Source organism: Apostichopus japonicus, chromosome 19 (assembly GCF_037975245.1).
Source record: "Apostichopus japonicus isolate 1M-3 chromosome 19, ASM3797524v1, whole genome shotgun sequence".
NCBI classification, from domain to species: Eukaryota; Metazoa; Echinodermata; class Holothuroidea; order Aspidochirotida; family Stichopodidae; genus Apostichopus; species Apostichopus japonicus.
The window spans coordinates 5436141-5452481 of NC_092579.1; the positions used below are offsets into that span (position 1 = coordinate 5436141).

A 16341-nucleotide genomic window follows, 5' to 3' on the forward strand; every position below is an offset into this window, starting at 1 on the left:
CTGTACTCTTAAGTTCGAATAGAGACATCTTATTGATCATTTCAATTGATAAAGAAGACTTGGTGATTTGACATCTTCATGAGTTAATGTTCAATGTTTTCAATTAAAAATTCAGACTGAAACTGTCGAGAAGAAAAAAAACATTAAATGTTACATAGTCCCACGTATTGCACAATGCAAAATATGTCGGTCAAAAAAGGATATAGAAACTACTTTAGCATAAACATGGCCAGACTCAATGCACGAAAGTCAAACAAATCGTACATTTGTCTTGTCAAAGTATACAAACAATGATGACAAATCAGTTTACTTCAAACTCTGTTCAAAGTTAAGATTGTATAGATTACGAATATTTATTTATTGATATCGGTGAAATCCTTATGATGTCACAACTGAATATTTCATATTTGTAGTACTATGTTAAACATCTTAAAACATGTTATTTGCATTTTGCTTTCTAATTAACTGCAGATAGGCCTTATATATAAAGTCTACTTCATATCACAATTTAATTTTGTGCCAAAGTTATCATGTCAAATATTTCGCTATATCAGAAATAGATATTACACCAATTAAATCTTCTAATGAACATGCGTAACTAATGCCAAGAGAGCTCCTCGTCGGGATTACCGGGGATTATAGGGTTGTTGGTGTATTGTTCTTCTGTAGGTGTATTCTCTTTTGCGTCCGTTCTGTTGGTGGGGTGTTTTGCCTTTCTTCGGTGTTCGGCTGTCGGTGTATTCTCTTTTGCGTCCGTTCTGTTTGTGGGGGTTTTTTTGTTGCATTTCTTCGGTGTTCGCGCCTTAGTTGTGTGTGGTTCCCTTCGATGTTTGGTGGCTGTGCAATACACCGATAGAAGAACAATACACCAACAACCCTATAATCCCCGGTAATCCCGACGAGAAGCCTATATATTAATGGAGCAAAACTTGAAGCTATTTGCTGAAGCACCTTACGGTGGAAACAGCGTAATACTAGACATAAGTAAGTACTCGAAGCTATCAGTTGTCTGATGATCGCTCAACGCGTGAAATTCTGAGTTACAGCTACTAGTGTTCCACTAGTCTCTACATATATTCCGCTCTGTCCACCGGACATAGACTAGACGCCAACCAACCAACTATATATATATATATATATATATATATATATATATATATATATATATTTAATGTTATACGAAGAAGAGTTCGTAGTCAGATCAACAACTGACTACGAGGGTTCTCATTAAAAACACTACGAGTGCAATTGGGAGTAGAATTAACTGAAAAATTGGGAATATTTATGTTTGTAGTGATGATATAAAAGGGCGCACATGTTTTATAGTTGTACTTGTTAATGTTGATTATTCATGGAATTTTTTGGGGGGATTTTCATGGAATAAGTTCACTTCAAAATATACCCATAATGTTGCAAAAATAATCATCTATGGACAATCAATATAGAAAAATCCTCCTTCAACCCATAACAGACCGGTCGGTTGATGAAGAATGTTTGTCAGGGAATTTTCGAAAATTCAGACACAGTTTATTTACTGGTGTACAATATTAAAACCTTTTATAACGGCTACTATAAAACTTCGTCTCTGACAATAGTTTCTAAGTATCCTTCAAAAGTGTTGGAAGCTTTCCCACTGTACTATGCCCTTTAACGGAATATGAAATTTTCTAACGCTCACAGGCACGTTTATAATATCCAACCAAACCTCGTGTGAATCCTCAGATTTAAAGAAGGAAACAACTGTGCCATTGTTCAAGTGATTACACGTTGTACTATAGTATGTGGTTCTTTCTTCTTTATTTCCATCCATTATACGTATAAAATTTATAGAGAGGAATCATAAAATATTTCAACAAGAAGAATAACTAATATAAAAGGTGATATTTTTTTAAATATCATATCAAATACATTTACGCACACAAAAGTTAATACATGAAACGGTAAAACAAACAGATACAACAAACATTCTAAGTGCTTGGATGGAATGTATAAAGCAGCACAGTAAATAAATGAGTATCTGTAAACTTACGTTCGGTATTTTGTGGGGATTTCTTAGATTTCTCCTCGGTTTGTGCTCAAGAATTTTTAGTACAGTACACAAAGAGTGATTCTGATCACTGTAAATCTTATTTGCCATTCTTGTAAACTCAGTTATAGCAGCAGCATATACTTTTTCTAAAAATATATTGTAATCTAAAATTAAATATAGCTGATGTGTATTTAAGAAACTTCATTGTTCTTTCTTTGCTTTCTTGCAATATAAAATGGTACCAGACAGGCACTGTATAGATCACATGTGCCAGGGTAGAATAATAGTATCGAAAACATTTTCCTTAGCATTTTGGTTAAAGGGAGACACAACGTAAGCCACACTAGATTCTATATAATACACTTTTTTTATTCCTTGATACATTGCAAGAAAAGTTCAAACTGTCGTTGCTGTATACTCCCAGTACTCAGTTTTTGGAGGTTCTAGCCACCTCAGATCCCTCAATAAGGAAACGTTGCAATCTTAATAGAATGAGACATTCATGTTTTATGGTTTTATTTTAAAAACAAATTTCCATTATTTTTTGGGGGGGGGGTTGGGCAATAAAGTATTGCGGTCACATGTTCGAACTATGTAATTTACAGAACACTGATAATTTAATTGGTCATTTTCTCTTAGGAATTGTGCATGATACAGCAGTATCATCGGCATATTTTGTAACAGAAATGTGTGAACTTGACATAATTTCATAAGTATAAATAGTTAATAATATGTGTAAAAGTAAGTTGGCCTGACGTTTCGATCCTAGCAGGATCTTCTTCAATAATATAGCAGATTATGGACCCCCCCCCCCCCCCCCTTAAGGCGCATCAACCTATATTTCTGATATTTCCGATAACCTTTTATCAAACTTGTCTAGACCATCCTTGAAGAAATTGTGTCAGCCAAATTGAATAAGCCAAATTGAATAAGCCATGTTTCTTTGATAAATCGTAAAGATCCTTCATTAATTATGGGTTATGGGTTAACAATCCCCATGTATGGAAACCAGGGCTGAGGGTGTATCAGTTTGGTGATGTTCATTTGGTTTGTATGTCCATATTCTGACTTGGTTTATTTTTTCCAAAAGGTCTGGTATAACTTCACCTATGATCCCGGACTTCTTAGACTGTGGAAGAAAACTTCCAGGGTGCTGTCAAATATGAAGGTTGCTATACAGATTTTCTAGTAATTCGGTCTAAACGCACTACCTCTCCTCCTAGTCCTTTGTCTTTGTAGCAAAATAGTTACTTAAGAATAAGCTATGCTAGTACCTTCCAAAGTTTCATGTAAAAGTATATGACCTTCAAGTATGTAACTAGGTATAACTAAGCCAGATAAAAAGTAGTTTATAAGTTAGGCTAGTGCAATGCTTGTGATGAGCAAAGCCGTCTACAGCTAAGAGAAACCTTACTTCTTTAGGGAGATGTTACATTTTTAGCGTTTCTTTATATGTGAAACTGAAGACTGCAGGAAGTCTAAAGTGGAAATGAGCTAATGTTTTCATGTTTTAATTTTTCATAATACTGGTATTTGTATATTGAACTGTTTACATTCACATTGAAAAGGAGACGGGAAACCAAATATTAAAGCATATCGCCCACCCCTCGTCATTCCAAGTGGCACTAAGACATCACACATTGGCCAAAAAATAGCCCCATGCCACGACTTTTAGAACCAATTTACTCCCGTACTGTGCAAGATAATGGACTTAGATATTTTAGGGATAATTTCAACACAAGGATCTTGGTGATATAAGTTCATTATGAAGGTTTGGGATTTCTTCCCTTAAGTCCTTAGGAATGGTTAGGCTAACACTAAGAGTTGCTTAAATTAATTAACCTTGGTCTAGGTATTTATAGTCTTCGCGGTTACAATTAAAACTTGAGTGATTTATTCATTTTTTTTTACGAGTTACACCCATTGTCATCAATGTCCATCAGTGACTTACACCACTTGTTTCCTCATTTACACAAAGCTCTAATTAAATGTACCGACACTATTACACCGATTCAGTAGAAATAAATAGCGTTAGTTCAGTCTACTGTCTATAGCTACTAGCGCAACAGATACAAGCATCGAATGTACTGCAATCATAACACTAGGCTACTATTCAGGTATATTATTGTTGACCCCACTGGCCATTCTGTATTCACGAGTTATGCTATCGTGTATGAAATGCTGCATTAATCAATTTAAAGGCGAGGTAGAAATAATAAAGATATTACCTTCCCATCATCCTGGGTGTTTTCAAATGGCAGTTAATTAGTGGGGTTCACAAGTCAGTGTGACATGGTTTTTATGTTCGGCATGTTCCAAAGGGTAACATCGTCGTTATGCAAAAACACATGGACCTTAGCCGAATTGTGTTACTGAGTGGTTAAAATGACTGAAGTATCGTCAGTATGTGAGAACGAGAGCGGGCCTTAGTTGGATATTCGTCAAACATCAGTCAGGAATAGCTAAAAATCTAAACAGTTTTAGAACTTCTAACCCGGCTCAAAGGATTTTTCACCCTCGAATTAAGTAAGAAAAAATATTTAACTCAATTTCGCAAAAAGTGCACATTTGCCACTACGCTAAACGAGGACGACATATTATCAATGAAGTGGTGTGTTGTCGGATTTTTCTTGGTACTACGGGCGAAGGTCATTAATTAAGTTTCGTAACTCATCGGGAAGCGATTAGAGGGGTTGTGAGCATGCGATTTCATGCAGATGGGAACAACTCCACCCCGCCCATGATACGCCCTTAAATCCACTACATGATATTCACAGGAGATGTGTTCAATTCTCCAAACGCATGCGGGATTTACTTTTAGATTCATTGTACGATTTACGGTACTAGGTTTGGGGTTACAATTAGCATTCAGATCGGAGTGTATAACATTTTATCTCTGGATGATAGTGTTGCATCGAAGGACATAGGTCTTGTGCAGTTCGCATATAGATCCTGGTCTAATACCAAAATGCGTCATGTTCCCCGACGACTCAGTCGAGTTCGAGTTGGTTTCATAGCACAATTGTACAACTGTTTAAGGCGTTCATTCACACACATGCGTTATGATAGACCATATATGGTATATATTTATATATATATATATATATATATATATATATATATATATATATATATATATATATATATATATATATATATATATATATATATATATATACATTAGTGAGAGAGGTAAAAAATGGAAAACTGAAATGGAAACGTCAAAAATTGAGCTTTCGGTGTAACGGGTCGGGTGAGGCGCACGCCTTTCCGAAATCCTCGATCCGTCACTGGCTACCCTGTGTATATCATAGGGATCAGCGCTGTTATTACCGTATGTCACTGTCCCTCGATCTTTCTCTTCCCGGTGTCTTGGCGGTTTTCTTCTACTTCCTCCTTTTCTCCTTTTTCTCTCTTTCTTCTTTTTCTTTTCCCTTCCTTCTTCTCCTTCCTCCTCTATTTGACCCTTTTTTCCCCTCTTTTTTCCCTCTCTGTTCCCTTTTTTCTTCTCCCTTTTGTTCTCTCCTCTTTTTCTTAACCGGGATATGCAAGCCCCTAACAACCCTGCCCCCCCCCCCCTCCACTGGATATGCGCCTATGTACTCTAACATGGAGAATTCCACTGGTACTCATACGCATGTTGTTGTACTTTTGAAATAATTCTGCTCAGAACAAGTTACTAATTGCTACCTACCAGCATAACAGTTTTGAAGTTAAGCTCTTCTTGGATGGTCACGAAGGATATCACAGCAGCATAGAATACATATAAAGCATCTGCTACCTCCAAATTGGCATCTTCCATCTGAACAGAAGAAAAATATTTCAGAGTTATCCGGTAACACAAAATTTCAAGTTAAGACAGGAAATATAAAATACTAATATATTACAAATATCAGGTAATTTGCAATTTAAAACAAACAATAAAATTGTTTCTCACTGAATAGCAGGGTATTAACAAAATATTGTAAATAGCAATATAATTCCCAAGATCCATAGCGACACTTTTTACATTGACACCTTGCCGTATTAAGAACACTATAGAAAGTGCTGAAAAGCCCCAAAAATGTTATGCATGATTGTATTACTTCCATATTACACTGATTATCATATAGCAAACTAATTTTTATCTACAGCATCTCCAGCAAGGATATCACTCAAGCCAGGTAAACTCCTAACTCGACTCAACTTGATTGATGAGTCACAAAATCTGAAACTGCTCATTTTAGCTTCCACACCGAACGTATCCCGACCCTGCTCTGACACTACACCCTCACACCTCCCTTGACAACAAAATCATTCAATATTTCTTACCAGTTGAATAATTGCTTTCAAGAATTTCTTTTAGTGTTCCAATGCTACAGGAAAGTTTTTATTGATCTCGGATAGAACAGTCTGCAGGGAGTTAAAAGAATTGAGAAATGCCAGATTTGGCACAGGTCAGCTTTAAGAAGATGAGAAAGAGACAAAAGAAAGATGAATACCATAAATCTGGTTGTCGTATCCAGCTGAATCAGGGATTGTGAGGGGTCAAGACAATCAGAGACACGAGTTAATGAGGGTCTTATTATGTCTAGGACCACCAGGCAGTTCCAAATAAACTGTTACAGTGTGCAAAAATAACAACATTTTTATACTACAAACAAACTTTAATTCTAAACTTTTCTTGTATGCACAATCCCAGGGAATAATTTAGTGTTCACATTTTGTGTAGCATTTTGGAAAGGTTCTGAATTATTTCTCTCGTTCAAGACTATAGTTCCTGTGTAGTGTGTAGAGACTGCTAAAGATCTTTATAGTTTTAATGCAGCGTGACCAATTGTTGTAGCAGTTGGCGATGCGATACTGTATAAATGATTTCCTGAAACATTTTTTTTTGCTTCCAGGTATATGACAGGGAATGTGAGTGGGATAGTGGTGGAAAATGTTTGACCTGGTAAAGAGGAATAAGTAAGATAAATGAGCATGGGCATATCTGAAAAAGAATAATAATGTAATTGACATATTTTTAACATCTAAAAAGCGGAATTTTCATATAAACTCGACACGAGCGTGTGAAAACTGATTCTATAAACTAGACAGGAGGGTGTGAGAACAATTTCTACCGAATATTCACCAAATGAAGAATTTCCTGTTGTTCTCTAGTTGTTAATTTCTCCATCCATTTTGCTTCCTGTAATGAATAAACCATTGTCAATGTGTGTTTAATCTTTACCATTACTCACATAGATCTGTTCTCTTTCAACGTATAAGTTTTACAATTGAAGCAAAGAAAGAAGGCCAAGTATATTGGTAAGGCGAGACTTGAAAATATGAACGGAGAAGTATGTATTCCTTTGAATACTGAAAAAATGAATTCTATTTGGGGTATCAGGTGATCAATTAAATCAGTTGCATAGAATCCATAGCACTGTAAATTACAGTACTAAATTGAAAAGGATACTTTATTTAATTCATGTATATATACCTTTCACGTTTTTTTTCAAAGAACTCGGCTTATGCAAACAACAAACCATATGTAGGCTACAAACAAAACAGCTGTGAGCCAGATCTGGCAATCTACATGTTTGTTTTAATGAAGAATGGCATTTTATTGTTTTTGTATTCATTGAGCTCATAACTTCCAAAATTCTGCTCACACTGACTTTTTTTACAGATTTCTTTGGCGGGCACTTTTTGGAAAAAGCAGAAGTAGTCTTCAATGTCCTGAAAGGAAAACATGCGTAGTAATATCAATTTAATTCAGTCCAAGCATGATACAGAGGAGTGCAATGGGTGTGTGGATACTGGTGGAGGGGGGGGGTATTGGGACTCGTAAGCCTTAAAAATGAGGGGGGGGGAATACACAACAGAATAAATACACTTGATAATTAACTTTTACTGACATATTTATTTTATAACTAGAAGGTTAAATGTTCAACAGTTGTTAGTATAATGCAACTCATATTTAACACAATACTCGGATTTTAAAAAACTACTCAATGTAGAGAATCTTCAAAAAAAGTCTGAATGAGATCTTGTATCATATATATATCAGTTAATAGAATAAAAAGATGTCATAATTAGATTTGAAACAGTGAGACCAGGAATACTGCCTTGTTTCATACCATACCCTTGTGCCATCCATTGTACATTAAGAAGCTTACCATATTAACTTAGGATGCGAGTGCTGGTCAGAAATCACCATCAAGGTCCCTGCTTCAAATCTAAATCTAGCCGAAAGTTCTCCTAATGAAATATGTTAACATTATCCAACTTATTTTCTTTTTATCTCTTGCTTAAATAGTATTGTTTATATAGTATTCCTAAGAACCTAATCTTGATAAATTTTTGCATACTTGGCTTGTGGCTGTCCAAATTTTGTCCCGTTGCTAATGCCAGATTGACCCCCTGTCTATACTGGGGCTACTTTTAATCATTCAGAGATACATAGAAATACACATAGATAGGGATCCACAGGGAGCTAAAACCATTTAAGGATGCAACATATCTCAAAGAATACATTAAAGTAAAATTTTCTGCTAAGAAATCTATCAATCAATCTATCAGTGATGAGGTGAAAACACTCCTTAAAATGTATGTGACAGAAACAAAGGAAACCTCTATATGAATTATACATAACACTATACAATCCATGATACGCAATTGACAAAGAGCCCATGCAATATTTCGAGGGTCGGTTAACGGAAGTATGTGCTCATTTTCCTTCTTTTCCTGTTTAATTGTCTTAATGCAATCTTCACAATTACACAATACTCAAATTTTAAGTTAAGATTTAAATATACTAAAGGTGCCTTTACCCACATTTGGTAAAACTGGCGCAAATGTTACAGTTTGGGTTACAGCCCGTTCCACCTGCAGGCTGTAATCCTTTGTCTCCTTATGGTCAATTGCATCAATAGCTTGATTTGCAGTAAATGCCTGGCTCTTCATCCCCATTTGTTTCTAACTTATGATAATGATCCACCTGGAATGCAGGCATTCCACCAAGCTAAGCAGCAAGTTCAGTTGTTAAATCCACTTAACACTGTCCATTAACAAAGTTAACAGGTTAACTGTAATTCAGAATTCTTTTATAATTTGGAGGATCACTTATGATGCAGAAAATCGTGGTATGACACCCGAAAGAGCAACAGGCTTTAATCTTGACTGACATGTGAGGGAAACCCACGGCCTCCCAGTAACTAGGAACCTTTACTTCTGATGGGATCGCTTTCATCCACCTGAACCTCTTTCCTCTGCAGTAAAGGGCATAACATGCGTTTCTCCTACATCCATATACCAGTCATGAATATCCATCATCTTCGATTCCCTCCTCCTGACATCCTTTGCATTTTAACTTTTCTGTAGGCTTCTATAGCCGCACTCTGTTTCTCGTCGAACGCCTTCCTCTCGTATAGAGTCATGGCTTTCCGTTTCTTGTACTTGGAGGAACTGCTTTCTTGGTGTTTGACAGGAGCAGTAGCATTCTTTGATAGCATTGCACTCAGATGAAGTTGCTTCTTACCGCTCTATAAATTTCAAAATAAATAAATAATAATAATAATGGCTTACCAAAAGAGAAACATATGACTTAACCACCAACGATGAATCTGATCAGAGAGTTACCAAAGTACGGAGGTCACTCGTATTCAAACATTTTTTTGGCCTGGTGACCCCAGTTTTCACCTTCTTGAGCTTGGCAACCCTCCAACAGATGTTAGGAAGGTGGTTTACGGGGAGAAGGAAACACACTCCTTTTTAATATGAATACGAAGGTGCACAGTTGCAAAATGGTGTTGAAATTTGCAAATTTTGTTTTCAAGCAATTTATGTTCAAGACTTTCCACCTTTTTCTTTGCCACGAATAGCAGCAATTTCAGTTTGTTTTTGCTTTGTTTTTGATGAACCTCCAAAATCGTTTGATGACCCCACCTTGAATACCAGGGGCGTATGTCACTGATTAAACCAAAGTAGCAAGGACACTAGGTGGTTTCATTGGACATGCGAAATGAAGGTATTTCAAATTCAAATATCCTGAGCTAAGAGCAACAAGATCTTAAGATGAAGTTTTCATGTTGCAGTAGATACTCTTTGTGGGTCACTTGTGATTTGATGGTCAGTAAAAAAATTCTTTGTTGCCTAACGGGCAATATGTATCTTTATCAAAATTCTACATATTCAGGTGATACCGCTGCAAGCCATTTCTTGTTGTTTATGGAATTATACCATTTGTAATATGTGATAAATCTACCAATGTTTGAACTGTCAAGAAACAATGAATCTATCTGAACCATTTTATCACCACATACATACATAGAAATATTCTTAATCTATCGCATAATAACATACAAGAGGTTGTGTTTTGTTTAGTTTGCAGCACTAGTTAATGTCAATCAAGAGCCATAGTAACTTTTTCTGGTTTGAAACTTACCTTTTCTGTGGCTTTCCCTCCTCTGGGTTTGGCTGTAAACTGTGGAGGACATCTTGCCACATCACCAAAAGCTATTTTTTCTAGAAGTGAATATGAAGGCACAAATATGAGGTTAAACTTTACATTACTGATAGTAAAAACTCGATGCAACTTTTGCAAACATTAATATCTTCCCTTAGTCCTCTCTTTGTCTCTCTACAGTTTATCTCCTACCTCTCCTCTTCCCCCTGTTGGTTTCTTTCTTCGCTCCATCCCTTGTCTACTAATCCCCTTACATCTATCTCTTTTGTGTTTCACCCTGCTCATCAACATGTCTGTATTGTATTCTCTGCTTGTATTTGTCCCTTCTGTTACTGTTACTTGTCATTCAGCCTCTGAAGAAGATCGTGCTAGGATCGAAACGTCAGGCCAACTTTTACACAAACATAATATCTCTTTAGATTTAATGACTGTACCAGAAAGAGAAAACATGACATTGCAAAGATATTTTTTCTAAAACAGAATTGACATTATCTTGCTGTAGTGGTTTTCAAGATTATTACCAGTTTGACAAATTTTTTAACTTTTGCAACTTTATTTAGTGCCTGGGTTCATATATATGTCCTAATAATGGCACGTATGGTTAAAAGCTCTTTGTAAAACTTACAGACATTTCCTTCCATGTTTTAATATAAATCATGATAAAATTTAAAAAAATTAAAACTAGGGGACAAGTAAGTGTTTTGAATTTGGTAAAGCAAGTTTTATGTTACTGAATCCTGCTGACTGTAGAATAATGAAAATAATACAAATCTGTGGATTCAAAATTCTTTGCAATTGTGCAACAATTTCACGATCTTGCTTTACCAGGTAAATTATTGATAGCACAGCAGCCTTTTGTCACCAATCACCTCCATTACTTTCAAAACAGAAACTGCGTGCAGTACTGTTTTTGGAATTTAAAAGTAAAATGTAACTAGAAATGAAGATAATTTAAATATCTTGATCATCTTTACATGAACTTCATTAAATATAATATGCTCTACCTGTGAAAAAATCTTTTTCCAACTGATCTAGATTCTTTTCTATCTTCTTGTGTTCGGCTTTCTTCTTTAGTAGCGCCAGTCTTCTGCAGAATACAGAAAAGTGATACAAAACGTTAAAGCTTTACAACAGATGACGTTTTAAGTTAAGGAGAAGGCAATACCTGAAGGTCATGACTGAAACAAAAAGGCTCATTCCTTTTTAAGTGATATCAATGAGATTTAATGTTCCTTCATATAACAGGCTGAAGATTTGAGCAAGTCTAAATGTGGCATCTTCATGCCACTTGTGCTTCAAATATTGTTTTTCTTTCATAACTTATTTTCTTAGCTGTTTTGGGGTGTTCATCAACAAAAATATAAAACATATAAGCTAAATATGAAAATTAGGTTTAATGTCTCAGATTCCAAGAAGAAACTTAAAGCAACTTGTTGACTCTTCACTATTTTAAGATACATCTCTATAAAACAATGTCACTTTCCTCTCTTTGTGGTCAAATAATATATAACATACAGTTAGCATAGACTATACAGCAGTACGAGTGAACTTGATGATATGTAACATAGAGCTAGCATAGACCATACAGCAGTACGAGTGAACTTGATGATATATAACATTGAGTTAGCATAGACCATACAGCAGTACGAGTGAACTTGATGATATATAACATTGAGTTAGCATAGACCATACAGCAGTACGAGTGAACTTGATGATATGTAACATAGAGTTAGCATAGACCATACAGCAGTACGAGTGAACTTGATGATATGTAACACAGAGTTAGCATAGACCATACAGCAGTACGAGTGAACTTGATGATATATAACATAGAGCTAGCATAGACCATGTAGCAGTACGAATTTGATGGAAAAGGAAACAAAATCATGAAATGGAAACCATTGCTTTAATGAAGATGGAAACATAACTGGTAGTTAGGTACTTTAAACTTTTATCAAATTGTTAAAATGTACAACCATGACAAAAGAAAGATACCTTGTCTCTCCTCCCTCCCCCTCCCTCCCCCCGTCAACCGGAAAGAGATATGTTTACATTCAAATATTAACTACTGAGTTGATCTGGACGCCATACAGTATTTCTTCTCAAACAACAATATATTATCAGGTTGTAACTGCCTGCACCACTTAATAATAACAAGTTCTGACAAGACTTTTCTTTTTTACAAATTCGGCAAGGTGTAGATACTTCTGAACATTGTCTGTGAAAGAAGGTACATTCCCAACTTCAAGTGTTATTAGCATCTCTTCTGACCAAAAACTTTTATGCATCAAAGTAACAACACATTTTATGACAACTTTAGAGATATTATGTTGAAAATATGACCAAAGTGTGTCATATTGTGACACAACAACGATATGATCTTAAACAACTCAACAAACCTTGGTTCAAAAATTTCCATACTTCAAAATTTAAGTTAAACTTTGGGATGTCATAAAACATGCACATTTATGTTTAGAATATAGTAAATCTAAACTTGCAGTAAAAAAATTCAAATGAGGAATAATTCCAGACCAAACTGAGAAAATTTTTAAAATTATATTGTGATTGTATTTACCTCTTGTTACTGTCCGATACTTTCGTTTTTCGATCGCTGTTTTCATCGTGACTATTTACAAGTATTTTCATCCTCTCTTCTCTGATCTTCTTATTCGCCGATGACGAAACTCTCTGGACGAATGCATCCATTTTCTCACCTTCCTCAGGATAAGTAACTGGCTTTATTCCCACTACATTAAAAAAAAGTACCAAGAACAATAGAAATCTATGAAATAATTGGTATTTTAAATGATGATGATGTATTGATCACGAATTTGATCACATGGCTTATTTGTCACCATGTTTGCAGACTCACAAACGTTTGTTTATATGCTCATCTCAAAACAAAAATTTACCTTCTTCCAATGCAGCTATTTCAACTTTTCTCTTCTCTGCCTTTTCCCTTTTCTTTTCTGCTTTTGTTTTCTTTGCATCTTCAATAGTTCCCAGCATGGACTTGAAACTATTAGGCGCAGACTGTTCTCCAGGATTAATTGGTGCCACATCCTGTTTCTCTTCCCATCGCTTTTGCTCGCTGTAAAAGAAAACCGAACTAGTCAATGTTCACGGAACATTTGGGAACACATACAGAGCGAATGCATGCTACCATCTGTATGTGTAATATCATAGACACAAATTACATGTATGCAAATTATAAGAACACAAAAGGTTAAGACTGCATACTTGCCAATGCTGCCAGTTTAACGAGGGTGTCTTCCAGTTTTTAAAGGCAATCTCACACTCTCCTGATTTCCAGGGGTTATCTCAAACCTCAATTTTTATCTATCAGAAATGGGTCTGCATAAGAGGGACGTTGAGTAAATCCACTTTCTTTCAAGACATAATTATGTCTGTTCTAAAGTGCTAGGGTTAGGGTGACAATTACCTTTCAGGTCTTCTGTATAGACCACAACTATAGCACGCTATCTTGGAAAAGTTTCTTGAGATTACAGTAATCGACCTGCCTTGGTCGTAAAATGACCTCTTTTAACCAATTAGTCTGCAACGCCTGTTACATATTTTTTCTTGTGTGAGGGTCTTTGTGTGAACACTGTTTGATAAACTACACTGTAGATATGAACATATTTCCACACAGTGTTTACACAAATAACCTAATAGTAATGGTGTTAAGAAGCTATGCAGGCTAATCTTAGACTGCCTGAGGTGGATTTACAACCGTGGCAGGTCGATTACGTAAGCACAAAACTTTCCTAGCTATAGCGTGCTATAATTGGAACCAATAAAGCAGATCTTTAACATAGCCTACAATAGTGCAGAGGTGATGTATAAATTTCAAAATAGATTCTATGTTCCTTTATAGATACTTAACAAATATTTTCAAAACTTTCTTAACATTTAACTCGCATAGAAAACGATTGGGTTCAATGATGGGTCGTTCTCATTATAATGCAAGGGTTTTCGATGAAGTTTTCGACAGAGTTTGTGTAGCCACTTCACGGGATTGCTTTAGTCTCTGAGAAATTATTTTCATACTTTCTCAGTAAACTCGCATTACAATAGACTTCTTTCAATGGTGCCAACGTAGCCACTCCCGGGAAACCTTTGGAAATCTCGACGTACACACTCGATTTGAACGGGTGTTTTACAACAACCGCAAAACCCTAACGACCTAGCATCGTAGAATGCAAACACAGCTACAAAACAATGGGATACAGGGTAGGGTATACCAATTCCACGAAATATTACAACGTTCGAACTCCCTAAAATGAGGTTTCAGTAAGATTAGCTTCTCCATCAGATGGGCCATAACCGAATCATAATTACCGGACACGTTTATCTCTTCTGGGTCCCGTGAGAAAGGGGTCAATCGCTTTGATCCTCTTGTGTTTACCCATTTTAAGTAGTGAATATTCTAAACTTGGCTAGTTCCAACTAAACTTAGTTCACTAAGTATACATCTGTCGCTGGTACATGCGATTCCAGTCCAGTCGTCTCGTATGTCCAAGCAAGGTCGGCATGGCCCTAAACACTCAGTGTTCCAACTCAGAAGTTCTGGTCTTTCTTTGGTCCTATTATGGTCTTTCCTTGGTCTTGAAGTTGGGGCTCGTACAAAGAAGTACCTTAACTAACATCTAGTGTTTTTAGTTTTATAACATAGGATAAATCTTCCCTCATTTAGAATTTTTATTCTAAATTAGCCACAGAATCGATGGAAAATTATATTTTGTCGACATGCATAAAGTAAGTATAAAACACTCGAGATTTAGAGAGTTTCGCAACAACTAAAAAATTGAGGTAGCATATTGTTACGCCCTGGGTTGTTCGGGATGCGTGTACCCCGTATTTCGAACACGCCCAGGGCTACTAAGAATATGTTTTCCCGTTTTGTTTGAATAATTTACCCTGCGATTTGTTGTCCATTCATTCACCATTCCATTCACTTTTGTTTTATTATGCAGGTCTCTTTCGCTCTCCCCGTCGTCTGCCATCACCAGCATTCCGGGAATTCGCTCTTTTATTACACGAGTTGTTCTGTTTAGCGTGTATCTATTTTACTATCACTTGCTCTCTTAACCTTGTTTAATTAAGACGTTGTTTTTCTTATGTATTTTGCATTGTGGAAACTTAATTTATTTCGTTGAAGTTCGGGCAGAGAACTGGAGACCAGCGGTGAGCAGCACGGCAATTACAGTATAGTATTATTTTAAAGGCAAGGTTCATTTATTTTAGAGAGCGGGTCCGGGAGTGAAGGCTGACTACGGGCGCCATTCCTTTTGTATAGTATAACTAATAAGTTCCCGTCCTGGTTGGCTTCGTTGCATTTTTAGACTCCGGAGGTAGGGTCAAATTAGGGCTCTCCCCGGAGGTATTGCAGAAGTTAATCGGGGCGGGACCACATTAGGCAGTATTAGTTCAGTCTGCCGTTGGCGCCCCGTGTCGGGTATTCACTCTCGTGATTCTTAAGAGCCGTGCTGCCCACGCCCTGGTATGTAAGTGTATTTGTTATTGATTTAAACTTAATCTCTGCCCGTTGTTTGCTTTTATATTTGTATACGGCAGAAAGTCACTGCCTTATTTTTGTTAAGTGTATGTTTAAAGTTAATTAAGCTATTAAATTGTTGATTTGAGACCCAGTTCTCTTTAACTATATTCTTCTCTCTCTTTTGTGTTTTGGTTCAAGCCCTGCTAGCATAAGTCTTCACCCCCCCCCCTTCCCCGCTCTGACATCAGGTGGCCTCCAGCTGCCTGATTTCCCACGCTACCGCTCGGCCGGGGTACAGGGGTGTTACAGAAATTGGTGTCAGAAGTGGGATTATTTTTGTCACCCCACCTCCCTATTTCAAGTTTGCTGGCAGGGCTTTGA

The 16341-nt window shown here is 36.4% G+C and overlaps 2 protein-coding genes across 2 annotated transcripts in view; one reads left to right on the forward strand and one right to left on the reverse strand.

The window, feature by feature from the left end:
- The window catches only part of LOC139960602 (uncharacterized), a 187644-nt gene that overhangs the window by 62202 nt on the left and 109101 nt on the right, over window positions 1-16341 (forward strand). The gene's annotated exons all lie outside the window — the stretch shown is intronic.
- On the reverse strand, window positions 8566-15209 carry LOC139960608 (coiled-coil domain-containing protein 137-like). The gene is made up of 6 exons (XM_071959088.1): window positions 14802-15209; window positions 13373-13551; window positions 13036-13207; window positions 11465-11547; window positions 10440-10519; window positions 8566-9537 (listed from the first exon to the last, which is right to left on the reverse strand). The coding sequence occupies exons 1-6, from the start codon at window positions 14870-14872 to the stop codon at window positions 9325-9327; spliced, it is 798 nt and encodes a 265-aa protein (XP_071815189.1). The 5' UTR covers window positions 14873-15209; the 3' UTR covers window positions 8566-9324.

What these genes read in the sequence shown, in the direction of transcription:
- LOC139960608 (XM_071959088.1), bottom strand. Translation starts at nt 14,872, where the DNA reads ATGGGTAAACACAAGAGGATCAAAGCGATTGACCCCTTTCTCACGGGA. An exon ending in AGAAGAGATAAACGTGTCCG is followed by an intron (nt 13,552 to 14,801) that starts GTAATTATGATT and finishes TTTCTTTTACAG; the next exon opens with CGAGCAAAAGCGATGGGAAG. An exon ending in AATAGCTGCATTGGAAGAAG is followed by an intron (nt 13,208 to 13,372) that starts GTAAATTTTTGT and finishes TTTTTAATGTAG; the next exon opens with TGGGAATAAAGCCAGTTACT.